Genomic DNA, 24703 nt, shown 5'->3' with positions numbered 1-24703 from the left:
AATGTATCCTCTAGAGCACATTTTGCAGCAATCCATCCAGTAGTTGTAAAATAAGATATTTTGTTCTGCACCACAAATTTCAACCTCATAGTGGGGAATGAGAAAAAGTTAGGGGATCACCAAAGTATACGCACGTCTGCACAAAATTGAATGGCAATCAATCCAAAACTAATTTAGATTGAGATATTTCTCTATAACATTGTGAAATGTTAACATTATTTAGGGTGAAGCTTCAAATAAGCCCAGTAGGTTTTCTGCCTGTCCCTGCAATGTATATTATTTATTATCTTTGCTTTGCTTGTGTATTTTTAAATGTGCAAATAAACTTAAAGTAAGACATGTAAGTCTGGAACAAAGACGTTGCCTTCCATAGAGCCACACAGCACGTGTGGATAAAAAAAATACATATAACTCATAATGCAAAACAATAACAAGTGACAGAAAATCAATATCTACAGTAATGACAGGGTATATGTCAAAAGTATCCCTAAATAGTAATCATTATGCAACTACAGTCAATAACAATACTACTTTAAATGCTTATCGCCTTGTCTGACAGACTTACATAATTAGAAATATTAGAAGACATTAAGCAGTATGAGGGATCAAATTCCATTCATCCAGCCACTTAAAGATGCTTTACGCATTTTGTCTCTTCCTTTACTGCAGGTGTCTCAGTCTGAGCTACTAAATAGCTGATGCCTTCACACTACTGAATGGCGGTCTTATTCTTGTGTGGTTCCTCTGGAGCAGCAGACTGGATTCTGCAGACACAGACTGGCCTGCATGAGCCACTATAAATCACAGCACTAAGCATGTGGGAGCAGGAATGGGGTGAATAGGGCTGTCAATGATACCCTGTTGATTTCAGGACCTTTTCTCAATTTCTTAATGTTTTGTTGTAGATATTTTGTGCATGAGTGTGTGGCTTGGACTGTATGCCAGCAGAGGTAAACATGCATACTGAGTATAAGTACACAGATACATAAGAGTGTATGTCTGCAATGCTGGACTGGTGACAGGTAGATTCAAGCCACTGCCAGCGCTTCATAGAGCTCAGTGTAGTAAGAGAGAAGTAGCGGCTCTTGGCAGAGGTCGACTCATAGAAGATGCATGAGGTTTTATACTTCTCTGCAGTCTACAGCAGACTTAGAGGGAAGGCTACTAATGACAAGAACAAACCCAATCTCCTGCTCTATTATGGGAAAGGTACTGCAGGGATAGAATTAATGAGTACTGGTTGTTTCTTGCTTTATATTTGACATAGTATCTCCTATAACATAAAACTTGATCACTTAATAGGCCTTTATGTCATAAAATGAGTGCAGTGCACGCTGAGCAAATGTCTAGTCGGGTCTTTGAATTGAAAAGTTGTTTAACTCATGAGAATGAAATGATGCAATTATTCTTGTAAGTAAATTCCCCAGATTAGACATGTTGTAAATACATTACAGGCTCGAAAATTAAATGTTTTGAGTGTTGCAGTTATTAAAACAAGCATCAAAAAGGCGTAACTACTTAGAATATAATTAGCTACAAATTCACTTCTGTTGGGAAAATGAGCTAATACTGGCTCTTGTACAATGGAGACAGGATACGTTTTAGTGTAGCAATTAGTAGAATGGTTCTCATGAGAGAAGAGCAGGGCAGTAGTACTGTTACTGTCCACCAGAGGGGGAGCAGCCTTAATGAGGGATGAACACAATACCATGTGTGTCAAGGTCCCTGCTCAGTTTGTTAATCTACAGTACTTTTACATTTAAAGTAAACTTATAGTAATAGAAACAGAAATGATGAAACAATGAGGAAAGGTTGCAGCAATAGAGGCACTTTTTAAAAGCAGTCAGGTGAATTATTTCATTGTGACTGTTCAGAAAAGATGAGAAAAAGCATCAGCTCAGTAAAAAAAAGAAATTATGAATATTCTAAAAAGTAAATTGTGAAGATTTTTACAACATGCAATATTGGAATGTTTATTAGTTAACTAGTAACATACTGCGTATCAGACACAATATTTACATTTGTGAGAATAAAATTGTTTATGTTTAGAAAGCCACAAGCCAACCTAACTGATGGCAGCTGGAGAATATTTTAATAATTTAAACTAAGACAAAATACTCACATGACATTTTGTGGCTTAGTTGCTTAACTTACCATGTGAAGTTATTCAGTCCTATTAGCAAAGTCATTTCCATTATTTACAGAATACAGCCTATAAAAAATATACGCTTAAATATAGTATAATAAACATGTTTGCTTATAATGTAGCACTGATGCATTACAGACTGGGAGAAGGATGGTGAATTATGTTAATACTCATTTTCCATGTCACTGTGTTGCAGACATACATACACTGCACAAACACACACATATATACCCATGCTTGCTAGACACAGACTGAAATCTGCATGCTGGATTTTGTGAGAGAACATGTAACCATGTACATTTTTCAGGTACAAACCTCCAGTCATACAAGTATAAAAACAAACACATCGGAACCCTAGGCAAATATTTCTACATAAATAGTATTAAAACACAAAACAGAACATCCAATGTATCACTTTATGAAAGTGTTAAACTTCCTAGAGTACAAACGGCTGTCTATAGTGCAAGGGAAAGGGGGGGAAAAAAAGATCTCCTAAAATAAAACAGATATTTAACTTGGCTCATGGTAAGTTTCAGCGTCTGATGGTAATGATATTATAAAATGACTACTGGACAAACCCCATAAATAACTGTGCTGTGTGGTTTCCAGACAGATAAAAAGCTGGGGCACATTGGTTACTGCAGTGCTGCATCTTGTTGAAGCAGGAACGCTCACACAAACCTAAAGCTCATGCCACAATCCCACTGAAAAGTACAAAATATACAAACCAGTGAGGTTTTTTTTTTATCTGGATTTGCCTCTTTCATATCATTTACATCTTCTTTTTTTCCTTTCTGGAACTAGTAGAAGCCTGCTTTCAGAGTGGGAATTTCCTTCCATTATGTTCTGTTTTGCTAAGCTAAAAATATCTACAAAGAGTTGAATTTACAGCACTGTTTTCTATGAAAGATTTACTCAGTTGCACTGTGAACTATCTATGTAAGCCCTGGAAGGCAAGGTGAAAAAAATTTTTTTTCGGTCATCGTCGGCCAAAACCTTGGTTTAACCTGTACGTACAAGTTAAACTTCGGTTTTGGCCACGAATGGTATCTCCTACGTAGGAGAAACTATCTCGTACGTACATCTTCAACTTTTACTTCTTTATTAAGCTGTTTTCAGAGCGTTACAGCCGTGCTGAAGCCCAAAAGGACTTTGGTTAAAAAGTGTAGATATATAGCACGTGGCTACTTAATATTCACTCGCATGTAGTCCAATGACATCATTCACATGAATATTAAGTAGCCACGTGTTCCGCTGGAAGAGAGAAAAAAGATGCTGAGTTTAACCAATGATTTCACGATTAATTCTTATTGTTTTTAGTTGAATACTTAAAAAAAGTTATTAGCCCATCTGGCAACGTGTGATGCCTTGTTTGAAAATGCATAAAGCATTTGTTATGTTGTCGTTTATATTGTATTCAAATTTTTGTTTAAATTGTGTGTGTGTAGATGAAAGCAATGAGCCAGATGGTGTACAAGTGTGGTGTTTAGTGTACACCGTATTTCAATGTGTATCAAGTGAACCAGAGGTCTCACATAATATGAAAAATATTATTAGTTAATATTATTGTTCATACAATGACGTCACTTCCTGTTTTTGCAGAAAAACGCATGCTCTGACATTATTCCGCTTGCTTCCACTGGGAAGCATCTTAGAGGCAATGCCGAAGGTTCCATCTTTTTGACAGTGAACATGTTAAAGATAATATACCAGTAAGGATTTTGATAAAAAAGTATGTTTAATAAGTTATTTAAAAAATGTGTTTACTTACAACTGTATACAAGCTAACAGCAATGTTAGTAGTCATGGTAACAGCTAACTACTGTGCAAGAAAGCAATGCATATGTTGACAATTTTGTACAATGTGATGTTTACTTAAGGACAGAGACTGTATATATCTTGTATTGTCTTTATTACAGTTTTAACCAGCATGTTATTGAGGAAGTGTGACAGTAAATGGTCAATCGTACAATGACTTTGTCTTCATTGGCAGCGGTTTAACTTTGTGTTTAATCAGAGTTTCGACTAACTGCATGAGAAGCAGTGTATAATAAATGGTTATGGCTGTTGTTTATCTTTGAGAATGAGCAGCATTATTTTTTTGTTTATTTCTCACTCAGCTCTTACGGTGTTCGTGAATACGATAACCTTTACTGTGTGTAAGTTGTCTTTTTAATTGAATGTAATTAACAAGAAGATAAGGTATTATTATTATTCTAACTGTCTATTATGTTACTGTTATGTGATATTTTGAAGTGGTGAGTTTACAGCTCACAGAAACTTAATGCAATTGTCCGCGACTTTCGTTGGATATCTACTGTAGCTAGCATACGTTAGGAGTAGTTAGCACACACTGGCTTGTTTAATCTAAAATTTCTATGAAATGAAATAAATTTTGCATTTAGCAGCACAGATTATGTTTATTACACAGAAACTTCCAGAAAAGTAATGTAAAGTGCTACTGAGGAATATATTACAAGTTTAATGGTAGTATCCTGGTAATAAATTGGAAACAAAATAGACTTCCTTTTACAGTCCAGTTTCAACTTGTTTAATGAGTAAATATATTTATGTTTTTCACAGTTATTTTGTGGAACCTTGACTGCACAAACAAAGGGAGTAATCTATTGCAAGTTATATGGTAATATCCTGGTAATAACCTGGAAACAAACAAGACTTTCTTTTACAGTCCAGTTTCAGTTTTGGATTGAGTAAATTGTGAACCCATCTACAAGAACATACCCAGTGAAGATGCTCTATCATGACTACCCAATAGGGGTGGAACGGTAGACAGAAGTCACGGTTCGGTTCATACCTCGGTTCAGACATCACGGTTCGATTCGGTACAATGGAGGGAAAAGCAAAACAAAAATGCAGAAGGCAAATTTTTTTATTGTGCATGTCTCAGGCTGTCCACTGAGCTAGCTGTAACAGCTTGAAGTGTATAAAGTAAGATGTAAACAGTAAACAATAAGTACCCTGCATCATCTCCAGACTCCATCTGTAACTTGTAAACAAAATAAGACAATCAGCTAGTAGTGTGATATGGGAGACAAGCACTGCTCTCATATGTGAATGCACAGAGCAGGGGTGTTAAAAGAGCAGCTTCGGTTACACAGAGCAGTTGACGAGTTTTGGTGTTAGCTTCACACGCTAACGGTGAAGCTAACAGCTAATGGCGGAGCTAACAGCTAATAGCGGAGCTAACAGCGAATAGCGGAGCTAAGAGCTAACGGCGGAGCTAACAGCTAATACCGGAGCAAACAGGGAAGCAAACGGGCCTGGAGGCCATTTGTGGTCGAGGCGAGAAGGGATGCAGCTACGTCCGTGTTTGGTTGTATATGGAAGGGACTGGTTTGCTTCGTGTGGACTCACTGGACCGACTGACTCAACATGTAGGCGGAGCTCAGGAGCTTCAGAGCTAAGGGCAGGGCTACAGATTAGGTGTCCCTAAAGAACCGCGTGTATAACAGTAGTTCCGCATTACATTAATTAATTTGCACGCAAGTTTTATTTATTTTTATACTGTGTATTCTCCGTGTAAATTCATGTACCGAACCGATACGCCCGTACCGTTTCGGTTCAATACGAATACATGTACCGTTCCACCCCTACTGCCCAAGAGATAAACTGTCCACCCAGTGGGTGTTACCAGTTCAGTACTGATGTCATTTTCTAGGGTGAATCAAATACAGCTTATATAGCCATGAACAATAACTTTATAAAACTAAATAATTAATTTAAAAGTACTATCTAAATTCATAGAAAGTACACAATAAAATGTGGGCTGTTACAAAATAAACCCTGGATAACTAAATTGGTACCTTTTATTGCTGGGTAATTGAGGGGATATTTCTAAAGATTAGATGCCTATTTTCTTAGGAAGTACACAATTTTATCTGAGTTATTACCATCCTAAACCGGTCAGAACTATATGGTAGTTTCTTGAATTGATGAGTAATACTTGAGGTTTTACCTCGTACTTCAGCTGTAGTTTCTCTATGCTTATTAGCAGTGGTAGTTACCTTATAATGTAATATTATTACTATGTAAAAACCAGGTAAATACTTGGTAATTAGGGGACTGTAAAAGGAAGGGTTGCCATATATTCAGCTGTGATAAGGTTGTGTTTAAAGCTCCTTTTGTATGAAAACATGCAACTGATTAGGATACAGACATTAAAAGACTATTTTCTTGCACCCCAGTGACAAGAAGCAGAGCACACAGAGCAAAAGTCTGTTGTGCTGCTGCGCGCAATCTCCACTTCATTACAATCCTCTTGTCAAAATGTTTTGTTCTGCCACAAACGCAACCCTTGCCTTGGTTGAACCCGCCGCGGCTTGCTGGTCTGGTGCGTGGGATTCGGTGACTGCCGGGGGAGGACAGATCATGCTCCGTCTGTGGGCTGCGCACTGTATCACAGGTGTCCTCCTGTGTCGGGCGGTGCCACAGTGGCCCAGCGATCAGGGTTACAATATTATGTTTATCCACTACAAATATTTATGTTAACAAGGACATAGTCAGTGCTGTTTTCTCAGCGTTAAGCTGCTATGTGAGAGATGCAGTTACGCAGGCGTTTAGGGGTGATTACCTACTCCGCAGGAGGTGGCGGTACACAGTATGGTACTCATGTGGACAAAAATCAGAGGTGCCGGTAGTCAGTAGGCTACTGGTGAGTTCCGGCGCTCCTAGGCCTAAAAGTGCAATAAAATCTCGGTGAGTAGCAAGTCAATACTTTGGCTACATCTGTTCAACAGGCAAAAACATAAAGAACCAATATTTCAGTCTGCTTTCATCCGCTGCCATTACACAGCACAAATTACAAATTGCTACAAACAAGCTGAAACGAAAGTTGTCTGAAATGTAGTCTAACTGTTTCTGTTTAACTGTTACTAAGCAAATTCTTGTAAACTCAGCAGCTAGCTCAGGCAACCAGCATCTTTTTTCTCTCAACCAGCGGAACACTTGGCTACTTAATATTCACGTGAATGACAGCATCAGCCTACATGCGAGTGAATATAATATAGCCATGTGCTATATATCCACACTTTTTAACCCAAGTCGGCGCTATACGCAGTTCCATTGTGTTTTACAGTAGACATTTGTTGTTAAATAAGAAGGTAAAACCTTTTGTTCATGCTGCATTTGGCCAAACTTTCAATACCCTTTGTATCATGCCCTAAGGGCTTCAGCATGGCTGCCTCGCCTTCAAAACTGTTTAATAAAGAAGTAAAAGTTTAAGTCGTACATACAAGATAGTTTCACTATTCGGCGATGCCCGAAAAAACTTTTTGTGTGTGTATGTTCTCTCATTCCTGGCAATATATGTGTATGTGCATAATTTTAAGGGTGAATGCTAAGTCTTTATGATTATGTATGTTTATCTATGTGAATCTATTCTTCTATCTGTGTGTACACGTCCATGTGCGTGTGTGTGAGGGTATAAGTGCATGATCAGAGATCAGTAATCATAGGTCGGGTTTTGTTTTAGCCAGTGTTTCACATTAAAGCCACAGAACACAAATCTGTTTGTAATATCAAGAAATCCCATACTCTATGAAAATATGTAATGTAGACTAGACTATCATTACACATTGAAATAACTTTGAAGCAGCATTTAAGGTATTTTTACTGTCAAAATAGAGAAAACGCAGTCTGTTTTAATATAATCTGTCTGAATGATACTGTCCAGATAAACAGATAATAGGGACCGCTGAGGGAGGTAGGGTAATTTCTGAAGTCAAGTGGTCGGAGGTATTCCCAGCCAGTCTGGGTCATTGGCGTTTCTATCCCCTTTTCTTTTCCTTCCATGTTTTGACACATTAATATTCACCATATGCCCTGTCAGACCTATCACAGGCGCGCTTCATTTTATGCTTCTGCGGTGTGGGCAAACAGTGCCAGCTCTTTACCCTGTGCCTTGGCTCACACGTGCAACCAAACAGGCCTGTGTCAGGAACCAGGAATCCACGAGCGGAGCCAACAACTTCAATAAGCATCTTCCTACGAAGTGCAGCTTAAAATATATATATTTTATTTAATCTGACATCCTCTTGATACAGTATGACTGAGGCAAAACAGACAGTGGGATTATTTGATTGAAAAATGACCTTTCATGACACTGGCTATCCTAAATTCTCCTGCACCTCCATGACTTAATATTATTTTCCATGCATTGCAATTCTGAAGAGGTTTTTGAAATGTGAATACTGATTCAGGACAGCATCAAAATTCTTGAACACATGACAGGAAAAGAGCATGGACTTTATTGTTTCCTGTCAGTTGTGGCCTGCTTCAGCCTGCGGTAGTACAGCTCTCTGTACAAATCGCTATTTTGGGTTGAAATTCATGAGAGGAAGGAAACAGTGGTGTGCAAGGTAACATTCCCATACCTTGAGGTACTTGACCAGTTTCTGGATCTGCCAGTATTCAGAAGGCAGGTCTGTGTTACTCTCTGGACGGCGCTCTGGCTGCTCCTCCTCCTCCTCACTCTCAGATGAACTCTCACTGAAAGCTTCCACTGGCATGGATCCTGCTGGGGTCTTACTGAACAAAAAAAGAGCAGATATAACACTAAGCTTCTGACCCCAGATAACAATCTACAAAAGGTGTGGGATAGTGTAACAACTAGACAATCCATAGCCAGACAAAGGGATGGAATAGAATATCATGAAATCTCTTTTTCCGGTGTTTTAAATGGAAAAAACAGCATGGTCATCCCACACAAGGAGACCCATTAAGGATTTTGAAATTCAAGTGTCAAGTTTGAACTTCCTCAGAATCTAAGCAGTAGGAAAATAAAGATTGGAATAATGTCATGGGAGAACTGGAGTCGTCATCATCATACACGCTATTGATGCAAACAGAAATGCAGATGGCTTTTTAAAGTTTCTCGATAACTGTATCATGAAAATTGGGCACTGTGGAGCAATGAAATCTGGTACATATTCAAATGGGGCCCCTGAGGGACAGTTCCCATGTACATACAAATAGCATTTCCAGGGGAGCGTATTATCAACAGGAGCCAGTCTATATGAGGGAGTATTTTCCAGGACACAACATGATCAACACCGAATCTTCACAAAGCTGCCAGGCCTACACACTGTCCTGGGAGGTGTGCAGTCATGGCTCGATGGTGTTTTAAGCCACTAACGTCTCCTTCCAGGCAGCGCTGCGACCGTTGACTTCAAGGCACCTAACCCTAACCTTAACCCTAACCATAACCATTGCCTAACCCTAGTGCCTTCCAGGCAGCGCTGCCTGGAAGGAGACGTTGGGGGCTTAAAACACAGATAACCGCAGTCATGACTGTGACTGAATGAATGCACCCTGGGCTCTTTATTGCATATACTGTACACTAACTGATGAACACCAAAGAATGCTATCAGTGAACAATGGCTAGTGTCATTTTAAGATGATAGAAGTCTGTATACATTGGCAGATGCAAATATGGGGACAGCTGAGGAGATGTAGCTGCCAACAGCTGGAGGAAGAAATAACTTTTGCTAATATATTTGCAGGTTAGACTTTCCAGAACAAATTTCACCACTGGTAAAAGAGCATTTAGCTCTTTATCCTCATCAGTTCCTAAATCTTGTATAGATTACTCGCACTGCAGAAAAAGAAATAGTCCTTCTTCTTCTGACAAAAGAGAACTAATTAGGGACACTTACATTTTCTGGGAGGAAAGGCGTCCAGGTAAAGAGGACACAGAGAATTCTGCCTTCATCTTGCTCTTGGCTCCTGATCCCAGCTTTCTCTTCTGTATTTCACCAGACTTCTCTCCAGAGCTCTTACTGGGTTTCTTTTCCTCAGCTTTACTATAATGATGTGAAATAAGAGTCATTATGCCTGCTTTTATTTCAAAAAAAGGTTATTTTCCTAACATAATCATAATTTAATGATTCGAGACAAGGGTGTCCCAACATGAGCAGATACTGGCTCGTACACTGGAAGTAAGTTATTCGTGGTAGCAGGGGAAAGCTGGGGGAAAGGCAATATTAGGCAATATTATCAGAGAAACACTCCATAAACGTTCACTGTTTTGTAGATGATACCCAATTATTAGAGTCTCCAAAAGTAGAATGGGAGCCAGAGCCTTCAGCTATCAAGCCCATCTCCTGTGGAACCAGCTCCCAGTTTTGGTCAGGGAGGTAGACACCGTCTCCACATTTAGGAGAAAAGCCTACAATGCTTCACATTTCTCTCTCCCAAGCTAATCAGCTGCATTGTCATCAGCTGAATGTGGGTTGTTACCGTTTCAGTAAAACCAACCAGATTTTGCCACAGTCTCCGTGAGCTATCGCGTTGTTGCATTCAAACTTTAAATCTGTCTACTCTTTGCTGCTGTCAGTTGTCATGGCAAAATCGATGTGACCCTCCTCCCATTAACCTCCAGTTCCCATCATTCCCAGTGCCCAGGGTTTCTCAATCAGAAGCCCCCGCTTCACGTCACATCCATTCAGATCTTCAGGCTTCCTTTATCCCTTCATCACCTCCACCAGTGTCTCGACTCCATCAGGGGGATATTTCTATATATCCACGGCCTCTATACCTCTTATAATTTAACATTGCGATAGAGTCTAATCGCCAAAGACTCTAACATATCAACCTATCATGCACCATGTTCCTTTAACTTATTTTTACTCTTAAATGAAGTCTCTCTCTCTCTCCCTCTCCCTCTCCTCCTCCTCCTCCTCCTCCCCCCCCGCCCTCCCCCGTCGCTATGTGCAATTTCTGTTGGGGTCTCTGTAAATTATAGTGTGGTCTAGACCTATTCTGAAAAGTTGGGCTTTTATTGTAAAGGGTAGACCCGGAAGAAGTGAGGCGGTAGCATTATGCACTGCCGGTGTCAACCTAGGAGTTAAAAAAAGTGTGCTGGCCGTCTTGGTTCACACGGGTTAAGATTACGGAGCCTCCTAGATTGATTTGGTTTTATTATGCTTGGCTACAGTAGTTAGCATGCATTAGCTTGGAGGGCTTACTTGACTTGTTTACTTTTCGACTTTACGTCTTTGTCACCCTGAACGTCTCACCGAAGGATAGTGCACAGTGGCCTCCATGTTTACTTCCGTATGTCAGTGTGCTGCGTGTAACGTCTTTAGCGCATGCGGGCCACCTCATTAGCAAGACAGCCGGACGTACAGTGCATGTGTGAGACAGCCGGACGGACTATTACTGTCCACCAGAGGGGGAGCAGCCTTAATGAGGGCTGAACACAATACCATGTGTGTCAAGGTCCCCGCTCAGCTTGTTAATCTATAGTACTTTTACATCAGTAGTAATAGAAAGACAATTCTGAAGCATTGGGGAAAGGTTGCACTAAAGGTGACACTTTTTAAAAGCAGTTTGGTGAATTATGTCATTGTGACTGTTCAGAAAGATGAGAAAAAAAGATAGAAATTATGAATATTGTAAAGTGTAAATTATGAAAATGTTTACAAACACTCAATATTGGAATGTCACTTAACTAGTAACATATTTTGTATCAGATGCAATATTTACATCTGTGAGAATATGAAAATTGTTTTGTTTAGAAAGCCACAGGCCGACCTAACTGATGGCAGCTGGAGAATATTTTGTCTGCTACAGCCGGAGGAAGAAAAAACTTCAGTACAGTGGCTAATATATTTGCAAGTTACACTTTCCACTACAAATTTCACACTATCAGTTCCTAAATCTTGTAAAGACCCACTCCCTTTTCAGAAAAAGAAATAGGGCTAGATAGATAGATTCTGACAAAGGAGAACTGATTTGGGACACTTACATTTTCTGGGAGGAAAGGCGTCCGGGGAAAGAGGACACAGAGAATTCTGCTTTCATTTTGCTCTTGGCTCCTGGTCCCAGGTTTTCCTGTATTTCACCAGACTTCTCCTCTCCAGAGCTCTTACTGGGTTTGTTTTCCTCAGCTTTACTATAATGATGTGGAATAAGAGTCATTATGCCTGCTTCTATTTTGAAAATGATTATTTTTCTTACATAATCATTATTTAACAATTCAAGACAAGTGTTCAGCTGGCATTTTTTTTTCAGCAAAGCCAGATACTTTTATCTTGAGCCAGTTTCTCTCTTTCTTCAAATGGGTATAGTTATCACAAGGTACAGCTGCAACAGCTCAGCCCTTGCTAGATCTATTTATCAATCAAAGACCATATGTGACAAAGCTTTTGGGGATTTTTTCCCCTAACATTTCTGTCTGTAATTGGGCAGAAAGGGTTTCCACACTGTGAACGTATCCATTAACTCAGATCATTGTGTATTAAGGAATATTTTCACTTGCCCTAAAATGTATAACCCATATAACCATATCTTTATGTGTCACAGCTGGCAGACTCACTGAGGACGAAGGCTTGGCATCACTGTCATGTAAACCTCCCCCCCCCCCCCCCCCCACAACAAGAGGGATTCCCACTATGCACAGTACGTGGTAGCTTGAAGATATTTCAGGACACATCTTATGTAAGGAATCACCACATACCCACATGGAGACATGAGACCAAGATTCTTCCATCTCGGACATGGTTCATATTTATTCTCGCCGCCTGCCTTGTTCGGCGTATGCTGTTGCCTCGCCTTCTCATGCACATTCTTTTCCTGTTGCTCGTAAGACCTCTGGGGTTGGCCTTGTTCCTCCACATCAACCAATTCCACATGCTGGATCTTTTGTGTTGATGGAAGTTCTTGAACTGCAAAATCCTGTTGGTAAGTGGAAAAAGACAGACTGGAGAGTGAGGAGAAAGACCTCTTTCAATTCACAGCACAATTGTGACATATACAATACATTTTGTTTGGAAAACTGTGTGTACTGTTTTTTTTTATGATGCTTATTAAAACGAAATAGTGATTCTGATGTTCACCTTTGCTTCTTGTGAAGCTAAACCATATTTTCCACCTATCACGACGGCTCTTTCTTCATTATTTGATGAGACACATTACATGTTAATGTCTGACAAAGTGTTGGCTATTGCACTCCGAGAAGAGGTATATAAAAACGACAGAGCAGTATCTGTGACACATGAAAAACATAAAATTCACATAAAAGCCCTTTCTCAACAATAAGCAGACCTGCATAACAATTCGGTCTTCATAAAAGGCACTGGAATAAAATAACACTTTCCCAATGCTTTACACAGAAGAGGTTCCCCTCTGTTAATTGGCTGAACAATATCAAAAAGTTTATTGTTTCTGTACATTTCTCCACCTAAAACCTTGCAGCTTGGCACAGACAAAGTAACGCCTTTGTGTCACTGTTATTCAAGTTTTGAAGGTCTTTATACCAAACTTTACAACCTATATACCAATGCCAATAAGACACATATGAATGGTTTTCAGGCAGGAGAATTTTTAATCACAGACACCTGCTGTGCAGGATTAGTTCAGACTGTCATTGGTTGTTAGGGGCTCAACATTTTTAAGGGCAGGGAAAAAGAATTAACATCTATTCCTACGGCTTGTATTCACGCACAAGCTGGAGCCAAGCATGCTCAATTACTTTTCCAAAGACTTGTTTTTCATAAAACACAAAGTGACCTGCTTTTGGAAACACACAAGTCAATTCACCCAACCACAGACCCACAGTCTGACTTTATTAGGCTAACCAACCTTCTTTAATTCTATTATATGTGAAATGGACAAAGTACATGCGCCACATACACAGAAGGGAACACTTGACATTCATGACATGCCACAGTAAAAAAAACTATTACAGGTGCCTTTCTGCATCTGAAAAGACTACAGGCCTGGAGACACATGCTGTGTTAAGCAGGACTGACGCCTGTAATTCTAAATAAATAAAAAAAATTCTGTCATTAGAACTTTACTTATTTCTTGATCTGACTGCTAAAACCTAAACTCCAACTATTTACATGTGTTTGGGGTAGACTTGTATCTAATTACTTGATTCATACTGATGGAAAATCAGCGGGGCAGCAAATCTGAAGCCAATGGCCATCAAACATCTGTCAGTGGCAAGATTCAAACCGTCTCTACTGACTGATTATGACAGTGAGGCAGTCTATATTAATTTCAGGATGTGAATAACGAAAACAAATCTACAACCCAGGGAGTTTTTGCTCTTCAGTGAGTGTCTTGTGCATGCAAATACACCACATGTCCAATTTCCAATCATGCTGTGATGTCAAAACGAATCCACAACACTGAACAGAGAAGGCGAGTCTGCTTCCTCCCTGTGTTGCAGCCCTGGTCTCCTTTGGCTGCCTCTGCTCGTTTGATTGAGGCTGTCTAATCTAATAGAACTGTTAAAAAAAGACCTGCTTCCTCACTTTGGAAAGGAGCAGATATGTTTGGAGATTAGGTGTTGTTATCGTTGGCTATCGCCTTCCAAGTTTGAGCTCTCTGCAATGCAATCAGGGAACTGAGCCGGAGCTATGCGAGATTGTGTTTCTGACGAACACTGCTGTTATTGCTCTCTCAAATTAAAACTGGAATGGATCATATCCACAAGAATGACTGCAATAACTTAATATCTCAGACATAGGATGCATAATGCACCACTTGATTGCTGTCGTCAGCAATCAATCAACTACATTTCAAAGCAATGCATTTTGAAGTTGACCCCATCATATGAATAGCCCAATACTGTAGAGGCAGAGAGCAGTAAGCAGTGAGGGTGAAACAAACGTTTCAGGACATGGTGAGGCACATATCAAAGGAGTTAAAGAATCCAGAAGAAAAAGACCTTGACAATGATTTGTGCCTCCACAAACGGGTTCACAGCAATTTTTACTGCGGCTGTCCATCATTTTTAGATTGTTCAGACTCAAAGCATCACTCTTCACACAGGACTCGTAAAACATAAAAGCCTGAATGTCTTTTTTGACACGCTTCAGGCTGGCACTATTCATTGGTTTATTAAAGTCCTCACAAACCCCATTCCAGCCTACTCTATGAACCAATAACAACTTCACAGATCTAATGGAAGCACTATTTTATTATTATTAAGTCATGTTTTCATTCAATTGCCAAGCAAATTCAAAGCAAACTTTTGAAACGTCGCAAAAAAGAAATGCGCATTAGGCGCGTTTCGATCAACTGGTTTTGGAGTGAATAATTGGCTAGTTTCGTCACAAGGTTTACATTTCATAATATGATACCATGATAATGGGGCTAAATAAAAAGTCAGGTCAACAAAGTTATTGCAATTCCTCCTACGTGGAACGTGAATGTTTGTACCAGATTTTGTCCAATCCACCATACAGTGTCACCGGATATGTGAAAACTTGCTGGTGGCGTTAGAGAAAAAGTCGGGAAATCACAAAGTCATTAGGCTTTATCCTCTGGGGACCATGAATGTATGCTAAAAAATGCCAGGCAATCCATCCAATCGTTCTTGAGATATTGCAGTCTAGATATTCATAGATAGAAAGTTTTCACATTAATGGCTGTTAAAGGTACTCTAAGCGATGTCACGCGTTTTTTAGGCTACAACATGTTTTGTCACATACAGCAAACATCTCCTCACTATCTGCTAGCTGCCTGTCCCCTAAACACACTGTAAAAAAACACGGTCTCTGTAGACAGCCTAGGGTCCACACACGCCAACAAACACAAAGTGGTCCAACCTGGACCATGCAAACATACACAAACCATGTTCCAGTGTTCAGCCAATAACGGACAAGAAGGATTTGCGTGGGGAGGGGGGGGGGGGGGTTAGTGCGCTGAAGCACAGAAGGGAGGGGACGGGATGAGGAGGAGGGAGGAGCGAGCTAGTCTTCGTTTTGTTTGAAAATACTTTGAACGTCAACAAAAAGTAACGTCACCCAACACCGCTTAGAGCACCTTTAAAGACAACTTACACTAATGTACAGCAGTAACTGTACAAAACAATCCTAGCATGGAAAATCCCATGGGACAATTCAATAAGCAGGCACTTCACATGTAATATAGTTCTGAGAAATCGTTTTGAAAATGCATTTGGGAAAAATGCATCTCTGTAAATGCTTAGACAGTGGTACTTTTGAGTCTTTCTTTGATAGCGAGATTTGCATTTACACATTCTGAATCAAATATACACTTTATTTTACTAAGATTGAGATTATAGCTACAAAACAAAACAAATCTAAATAATAATTCTTTTATAGATACAAGATCGATACAAAGCAGGCAGTGAGTAGTAAGTGGTCTTTAAATGTTTTGATGATGCCCAATTTTCAAAAAAAACATCAGTGTAAGGAAAAAAAAAGATCATATTTTTAAATGATTAACAGATTGTTGGGTGCAGCTGGAATCTATTATTGAAGCAATCTGTTATGTGGTCAAATTACTAATTCAGGAAATAGCACTACTGAATAGATCACGCATATTTCAAAGTCTGGAAATGAGCCTGTGTGTGTGTCTGTCTGTCCGTCTGTCTGTCTGTCATGGCTGTGTGTGTTGAGAGGGTGGGTGGTGGGTGGGATGTAGCTGTGCTGTTTTGATGTTGGAACACGGAGGAGGTCGGTTTCAGGAATTTTTCAACACAGTGACAACCAGACACTAGCTCACTTGCGTGGAACAGCACAGACACTGATTACACAATCCTAACTCTGTTTACGCATATGAGTCACACAGCATCAGGGATCAAATCAGAGGTTTAGGGAGAAGGACCTTGTTCACGGGACAAAGAGGTATTTCAACACCCACACATCCTTCAAAAGTCAGGGCTAGAAAAAAGGAGGTCTTAATGTGTTGATGATAATTGCATCTGCCTGTAATCTACTGTACCTGCTTGTTTATGTTTTCAGCAAAATGTGGAGATCTGCTCTTCAAAAGTGTTACCAGGTCTTTGTACATATCACTTGTTCGCTCATAGCCACTCTCCTCCTCCTCCTGTTTTATGCCCTGTGAAAACAAAGTGAAAAACAGCTTCATTAATTCTAAAAACCACAATTATAATGTGACCCACATGTCAGCTGGAATAGCTGAGGTTAGAAGGCTCAGAGTATCTCCAGGCAGCCTCAAAGAGGAAGTGTAAAACCATGTAAACCGCTAAATTAGGTTTAAGACACTACTGCTCTTTGAGGTTTTATTTGCATCAATGTCACCCATTCAGTTTAAGGTTGTAGTTTTTCGCCTTGGTCGAACCATTTCCAGGTGAAGAAACAGCGGCAGGAAACCTATGGCTTGTCAGCAATGTCATTGAAAGAGTGAAAGGTGCTGCAGCATGCAAAATCCTCTCTTAGAAATGATTGCAAACACATTCAGAAAGATTCCTGGAATTTGGTAAGTATTTGGAAGCTTTCTATGCAACAGTAGACTAAGGCTACATTTACATTGCTATGTTTTGGTTTTTAAGCGAAGGTTTTGATCCAAAAGCGATCTCCGTGCACATTTTTAGCTCCAGTAGAAGTACTAATCTCCATTTAAACTAACACGCCCAAATCGCATATCTCATGAACATTCGCATGTACTGGGCATGTGTGTGCCGGGGTAAACAGGAGGCAGCATGTATACTCCACCCGTTGCCAGTAGTTGCTCAGAGACCAAGACGCCATGACCCAATCGGGCAGCCAAACATTGGCGTCCGTGTTGGTGTTGCCAAAGGTCTGTGTTTGCGGCAGTTGAGACTGTAACACAACCCCAGAGATTCCAAACCAAGAGAGGGTTAGAAGTGTTTTGAAATTTCTCCAGTTTAGGGGCTCGGAAACGCAAGAGCAGTGTGAATGCAAGGTGTAAACGTAGCAAAAGACATTAATTTTTGAACCAAAACGTAGCAATGTAAATGTAGCCTTAGGGACTTTTCGGTGGACACTTAAAAGTCAGATGTGATTTTGTTTTGACCAGACCAGACAAATGTGGCATATATTGATGAGAAATAATCTAATTTAAAAATTTTAGTTATTGTTTGTTATTATTTGTTATTTGTTTGTTTGTCAACTGATCATAAGAGAACAACATAGGCATGTTTTATTCATGATATAAACATGACTTATGATAAGAATCTTTTAACAGCAACAAAAAATATTAGATTTTGCTGTTGTCTAGTGATAGTCAATGTATTGCAAACTTGTATTGTGATCTGCTCTTAATGACTGCACATGCCAGAGTCTCAAGATGTTGGATGAAGCATATCACTGTGCTCTAGCTTTTATTACTGGGTGTAGCTATCTTGTAGACCACTGTACTTTGTTTAAACACCCCTTCCAGCTGGAATAATGTACGGAGGGACTTACAAATGTCAGAAGATATTACTCTTGGTGAACTTGAGTTAGCTTTAAAGGATCTGGAAAATAACACTGTTGGTCAATGTCTTTGCTACTAAATGTATTGTTTATAATTTTACGTTACTAGTTTTGGAAATTCATTACTGTTTATGTATCTGTAACTGCATATTGTCTATACTCCTTTGTAGCATGTGATGGTTGTCTTAGTTTGTTTATGTTGTTTGATTTATTGCTGTAACCATGTTTTCATGACCTCTTGGCCAGGTCTCTCTTGAAAAAGAGATTTGAATCTCAACAAACCTCAACAAAGGAAAAATTAAAAATAATGTTTAAGTCAATCAAATAGAGAATGACAGCTGCTTCAAAACATGTGTTTTTAATTTTGGTGGATATTGGATATTGTTTACATTAGGATCACGGATCATGTGTTTTCAAACTTCTCATAATTACAGAGATTAACATGAGATTACTATACTATAGGAGCATTTTACTGTTCGATACTGAATATTATGCTGGTTGTCTAACTTTACAGCTGTGTGGTTTAGTCAGTAATGTATCTAGCTGATATAATGGCCTGAGAGACAGCTGTAGTGGTGGCATGTATATATTGTTTCCCTGCTTTCCCTGGAATACATGCTGGGATAAACAGTATATGAGGTATAGAAGTTGATATTATAGATTGTTCATAAATAATTGAGATCATTTAACTGAACTGACAACTGTGTGCTGTGCTGTTGCTATGAGGTTGGTATTGTAAAAGTGGTTGGGGAGGAGGATACACACAGTAACACACATTAGGATACACACAGTAACACACATTTGGTAAGGTATATATCTTACACTCAAGATTTATGATTCAAGAACAGTATTAAAGGAACTTGGAAATCTTAAAAATCACGGTAGCACTACATACCAAACATACAGAGGTGAATTTTCTGCCACTTAACTGACTGTACAATGATGAACTGGCCTATCAGAAAATATTTTCCAGAAGGTAACCTCCCTGAACATTTCCTCAAACAGAAAAAAGGAACCAATATTATGTTGAATGTTGCAGCTGATGTAGTCCACAGTGCTTTATCTTTCTAGCCTTACCCCATTGAGAAAAACTCCAGCAGAGCTGCAGGTGATGTAGAGGGTCTCAGTGTCACAAGGTTCAATCACAAGGTAACAAATCTCACCATGCACCTGTCTCCACAGAGGGGAGCGGCAGCCATTTGAATATATATAATCTAAAAAGAAAAAAGGGAGAGGGGGGGGAGTTGGCAGTTATAATAGTATCGCAGCCTGCGAGCAACAACAACGTTGTCTCCAAAGTAGGAAGGAAAACAGCGGAGCAAAAGAGAAATCATCAGAAATGCCTGGGCTGCTAAAGAGGATGACATAGTACTCCAAGGAATACAGGTCTGAGACATGAGCCTAGGGTAGAGATATAGTTTCACTTGCAATATAAATCATCCACTAAAAACAGAGCCATTTAGTGAGGCTATCATATTTTAAGGTTGGTTGGGAGAGTATTTCCATAGACTGATAATTCAACATGAGAAATGGGGACTGGTTTTACGACTCAGTGTTCACATGCTTTGTTATGATCAGTACCCTACATAGAAGCAAAAAACTGACTAACTGACTAACACCTTGGTTAGCTGGAATCATAGAAAACTGAAACAGATATAATGACTTCCATGTCTTTTGTAGGGGCAGAGAACAGCCTTCTTATTCTTTGGAACATCCAGCATTAGTGTTAATAGCAATTGCTTTCCTTGCAACCCAGTGAAATGTGGAGATAATTCAAACCTGATGTGTATCGAACCAACTTCAACACCCTCTTTTCCCCTTCACTGCAGAACTTTTTCAACAACTCCACTTCATTCTTCACTGCGGTGGGGTCCAGACTGACTTGTCTGTAATGAAAATGTAGAAAAACAAAACAAACATTCAATTTATCTCATTCATTCATGGGTTCCTTTTCTAAACCCCACTGCCTATTCCAATCAAAAACAACCACATGTCACAGTGAAACTGGTTAGGTCTGAGTGAATAAGGATAGCCGTGAAGGATGGATAGATAATCAGAACGGATGCTGAGAGTGCTGGAGATAGAAGAAGCACCTACCCGGCTATCTCTTTGAGGCACTTGCTGAGGAGCTGGTTATCCATATTTTGAAGCAAGAGGAACAGCTTGACCTTAACCTCCGGGTTCTTGCCTTGATCTTTCTCTTTCACTTTGTCTACCAGACTTAGTACATCCGTATGGGCATCTTCTTTCTCCAGGGTGCTGACAAAGCTGGGACCAAGAATCTTAACCACTGGGTCTCTATTTTCTGAACAATGAAAGACGTTAGCCTTCACGAATCTTCAGATTCAGATGCTGATCACAAATTAATTTTGAATTTACAATACCGCAGGCCTCATGTGCACTGTATTTTTTCCACACATTTCTTTTCACAAACTACTTCAACATTCTCTCTGGAAATTCATCATATACTCTTCTGTCAGACAAATATATATTACCTTACTTGTCTCTATTTGGCAGCACTCCTAAAGTAAATACATATCCTGTATAGAATTACCAATGGTAGCATAATTGGATGGTTGTAGAGAATAACTAGGGCAAACAAATCAAGTCTGTGGGTTATGGAGGTATGCTGGTGGCTGGACTACTTAGGATGCAAATTAGATTCAAATCTCATCCTGTGGTCATCATGCTTACCTTCTAGACATGCTTGAACCTCCTCCAGCTTCTTATCATCTGCCAGATGAACTAGTTTAGAGAGCTGGCTGAAGCTGCGTACATAAACAGTAGGAGGGGAGAGCTGCAACAATGGATGCCCTTCACAGTCTTTCTCATGGGACTGTACATCTGAATCACTGAGGAGAATTTATTTTTTAATACTTCAGTGTTATCCACATTATACATTTTTTTGTATTAGACAATAAATGGCAACACATTTAAGGAAGATCAGAGTCTGTATTTTTTTTTTTTTTTTACTTCTCCGCCTAGACCAGAACTTCTGATGAAATAAAACTGAATGTACTCTAACTGAAGCTGAAAAACAAATTAATTGTAGCCTACTGCTTTAAATGTAGCCATGGTAAAATGCATTTGGACACTATGGTGCCAGCATATCCTGCACAGACACGTAATACTGAAAGCAATGGCCAACAAGCTGCCTGCCTTGTGATTAAACCAACCTGATGTCATAGTCTGTTTTGAAATCAGATGCCACTAAAGTGGTACTCCAATGGAGGGGGTCCTCGAACACATTCTCTGCCTCCTGTGGGTGTTGGGAGCTGAATTGCTCTACAAAGTGCAGGATTTCTTTCAACAAGAACACATTCATTGGCGTTAACTCAAGTTTGCCAGTACCAGAGGTGGCCGTGGTCCACTGGGCTGCCCTCGTCAGTGATAACCCCATAGCACCGGCTGGGATATTCTGAAATTAAAAATAAAAACAACACAATCTTAAACAGTGTGTGGCTTAATATGGGTTCATATAATGCTTCATTTTACCCAAATTTTATTTTATTTATTACATTTTATCAACTTTGGGCTTTCTGTCATATCCATCCAACATCATAACTTTTATTTTTTTTAATTTGAACCTCTTCAAGGCCCCCTGGGGGTCTCCGGACCCCACTTTGAGAACCACTGGTTCAGAAAGTAAACGCTGCTGAAGTCATAAGAAGTGTATCTTCAAAATACTTTTTAAAAAAGCCATTTAAGGTTTAGAAATATCTAAATCTAAATGATATAGCCCAAGGGCCTTACCTAATGTCACTCAAACAAATTCTTACAAAACTATAAGCTCACCCTTTTTTATCTTTCAGGTAACGTTACTTTTGTCAGACTACAAATTGTACTGGATATCTAGCTAGCTAGCTAGCTAATGTTCTCAAGCAATTCTAGCACACCTCTTTGTTGAGAGGTGGATATATATTTTACCGAGCATTTAAAGCGTCAATATAACATAACTATGTAGAATAGTGCATGAGTTAGCTAGCTATATATATATATATATATATATATATATATATATATATATATATATATATATATATATATATATATATAGCTAGCTAGCTATATATGGTGCTCAATAATATCTAACGTTATGGGTTAACAATTAACAGTATTTTTTGTAACTTTAACATTTTATAGTTAACGTTAACTTCATGCTGAATATTTGTAGCGTGAACTTACTTGCTAGCGAAGTTCTTCGCGCCTACGCTATAGTTTAACGTTAATGTTAACGTTACGCGTTTGTGCCGTTATCAACGCTGATATAACGTAACGTTAAGTCTTTAGCTAATTTTCCGCTTTTCCTCGTCAATAAAAACACACGTTAACGTTAATGGTACATGTTTCTACAATTATTTGTTACGTCGACAAATGTACTTAAAAGCAAACTTACCGTATGTATATGTGTATGTGTGTATATGTGAAGTTCTTTCTCTGTTTCAAACTTTTACCGACAGTTTGGTATCAACGGTGTCCATGGAAACCACACGCTTCCTCAGCCATATCATCGATGCAGAGCAAAAGGAGCCAAACCGCCCCCGTTGGTTGCTATGATACAGCCAAATACAACGGAACGCGAGTTGGGTTAGAAAACACCAAACCCAAACTTTGAAATATCAAAATGTAACCGTTAATATAATGCATCCACAGAAGCTCTGTGGTCCACAGGGGGGTAATAGACGTTCTCTTAATACATCCATGGTAATAGACCTTTTTCACGGCAGACATGTTGACATGTCATAGTAGGAAAAGCACAGGTGTATTCAGAATCATTACTGATGGCTGCATTCCTCATATATATTAGGAGAGGCCCTGGTATTGTGCATGCTGACTCACTGAAATAGCTTACTGGGACACTTCAGCTGTGCTTTTCCTACTATGACAAGTCAAAAATGTCTGCTGTGAAAAAGGTCCATAACCCCACAGGGGATAACTTAACATAACCACAGTGCAATGCAATGCAACGCAACACAAACTCTGCCATTACTATATTGTTCTGTTTTTCTTCTTTAGGCAAGGCAAGGCAAGGCAGCTTTATTTGTATAGTACATTTCAGCAACAGGGCAATTCAAAGTGATTTACATAAAACATTAAAAAGCAGTTAAAAATAAAAACATAAAAACAGATAAAATACGAGAATAATAGTTACAGTGCAGTATAAGAAATGAACAATTATTTAGACGGTTTGGAATTAATATATTGATTCAAAGATTTTTTTTGTCTCATACAATATGCACAGTCAAATGCAGGGTGGCATAGTCTTGAGGCTAAAAGGGCAAGTGAGCAATACAGGATAATAATAACAAGCTTAATAATTCAAAATAAGACTAGAGTAAGAGTTAAAAAAAGATAACATATAATAAATATATGTGCAACACTCTTTTCTTATTTTCAAGTCTACCACCAGTGATCAGCATCTACAACCTTTATAAGTGTGCATTTCTTTTCTATATTAAATATGTTTCCTAACAGCAAATGCAATTTACCTGTGTGAAGTCTAACTTTGGATATGCAAGTGTTGTGATTTGCATAGTCAGAGACTATAAAATGTCAAGACAAATGTTATTATACAAAAATCCCTGTGTGCTTTCCTTTTAGAGTGTCCACATGGCCGCATATTTGAGAGCCTATTTCCTCTCACAGTACTGGTTTGGCAGTGTCATGCAGACAAACATTGGCTAGTGAAAATAGTCTATTTGGGGGACACTCTCTGTTTAGGCACTGCATATAAATTCACTCAGTTCAAAGTTAATAAGCCAATCAACACAGGCATGTTACGCCTTATTCTTGAAATGGGGATGCAAAGGTAAATACAATATTTTCAAGTGCATGGAAAATACAGACATTGTACTTTTGAATGTGTAAATAGGCTACCTCTGTTCTCTATTTTACATTTTTAAATTAGCACAATATTTTCTCAAATATCAACTTAAAGTGGATGAGGACAACAACTATAATGAGAATGATTACATACAACAAAGGCAGTGTTCAAGAAAATCCTACTTTGCACTCTTTACTATACACACTCACTCAAAAAGTGATATGAGACAGAAACATAAAGCTATCTCAAGGCATGACCCCAAAAACATGATTCATAAATGTGGTGCAGACCTGTTTTCATTCAATGTGATTAAACTCCTTCCCTCTTAAAGAACAAATGTGTGTCCTTAATGTTTGGCAGCTGCCCATCCATGATGTCCCGAGGTTGACTGAGAGAAATGGTATCCCATGTGCCAATGAAACCACTGATTTCCTCTGGTACTTGCATTGTCTGGCACACTGTCTGCCAGGAGCACCAATGGTACAGAGACCTATCCCTTTCAGCCTGCCGTGCATCGCGGCACAGCAGGTGGAACTACTTTGTCTCCTAAACCGT

The 24703-nt window shown here is 39.1% G+C and overlaps 1 protein-coding gene across 6 annotated transcripts in view; it reads right to left on the bottom strand.

Moving 5' to 3' along the window:
- The window catches only part of armc4 (armadillo repeat containing 4), a 58539-nt gene extending 35685 nt beyond the window's left edge, over positions 1 to 22854 (bottom strand). For 2 of the 6 annotated variants that reach the window (XM_031320273.2, XM_031320296.2), the window contains exons 1-11: positions 22721 to 22854; positions 21501 to 21748; positions 21019 to 21176; positions 20422 to 20629; positions 20104 to 20210; positions 19402 to 19538; positions 16868 to 16984; positions 12624 to 12841; positions 11913 to 12059; positions 9820 to 9966; positions 8539 to 8692 (exon numbers count right to left, since the gene is read on the bottom strand). In XM_031320273.2, coding sequence (XP_031176133.1) covers positions 8539 to 8692; positions 9820 to 9966; positions 11913 to 12059; positions 12624 to 12841; positions 16868 to 16984; positions 19402 to 19538; positions 20104 to 20210; positions 20422 to 20629; positions 21019 to 21176; positions 21501 to 21724 — 1617 coding nt within the window. In that variant the 5' untranslated portion in view covers positions 21725 to 21748; positions 22721 to 22854. Of the gene's footprint in view, positions 1 to 8538; positions 8693 to 9819; positions 9967 to 11912; positions 12060 to 12623; positions 12842 to 16867; positions 16985 to 19401; positions 19539 to 20103; positions 20211 to 20421; positions 20630 to 21018; positions 21177 to 21500; positions 21749 to 22720 lie in introns of those variants that run through there. The other 4 variants (XM_031320281.2, XM_031320289.2, XM_035998254.1 and 1 more) reach the window with 4 other exon arrangements.
- Between the last annotated feature and the right edge of the window lie 1849 nt (positions 22855 to 24703).

This window comes from Sander lucioperca, chromosome 23 (genome assembly GCF_008315115.2).
Source record: "Sander lucioperca isolate FBNREF2018 chromosome 23, SLUC_FBN_1.2, whole genome shotgun sequence".
In the NCBI taxonomy this organism is placed as follows: domain Eukaryota; kingdom Metazoa; phylum Chordata; class Actinopteri; order Perciformes; family Percidae; genus Sander; species Sander lucioperca.
Note: the sequence above shows the minus strand (reverse complement) of the source record. Positions and strands in the feature narration are given on the sequence as shown.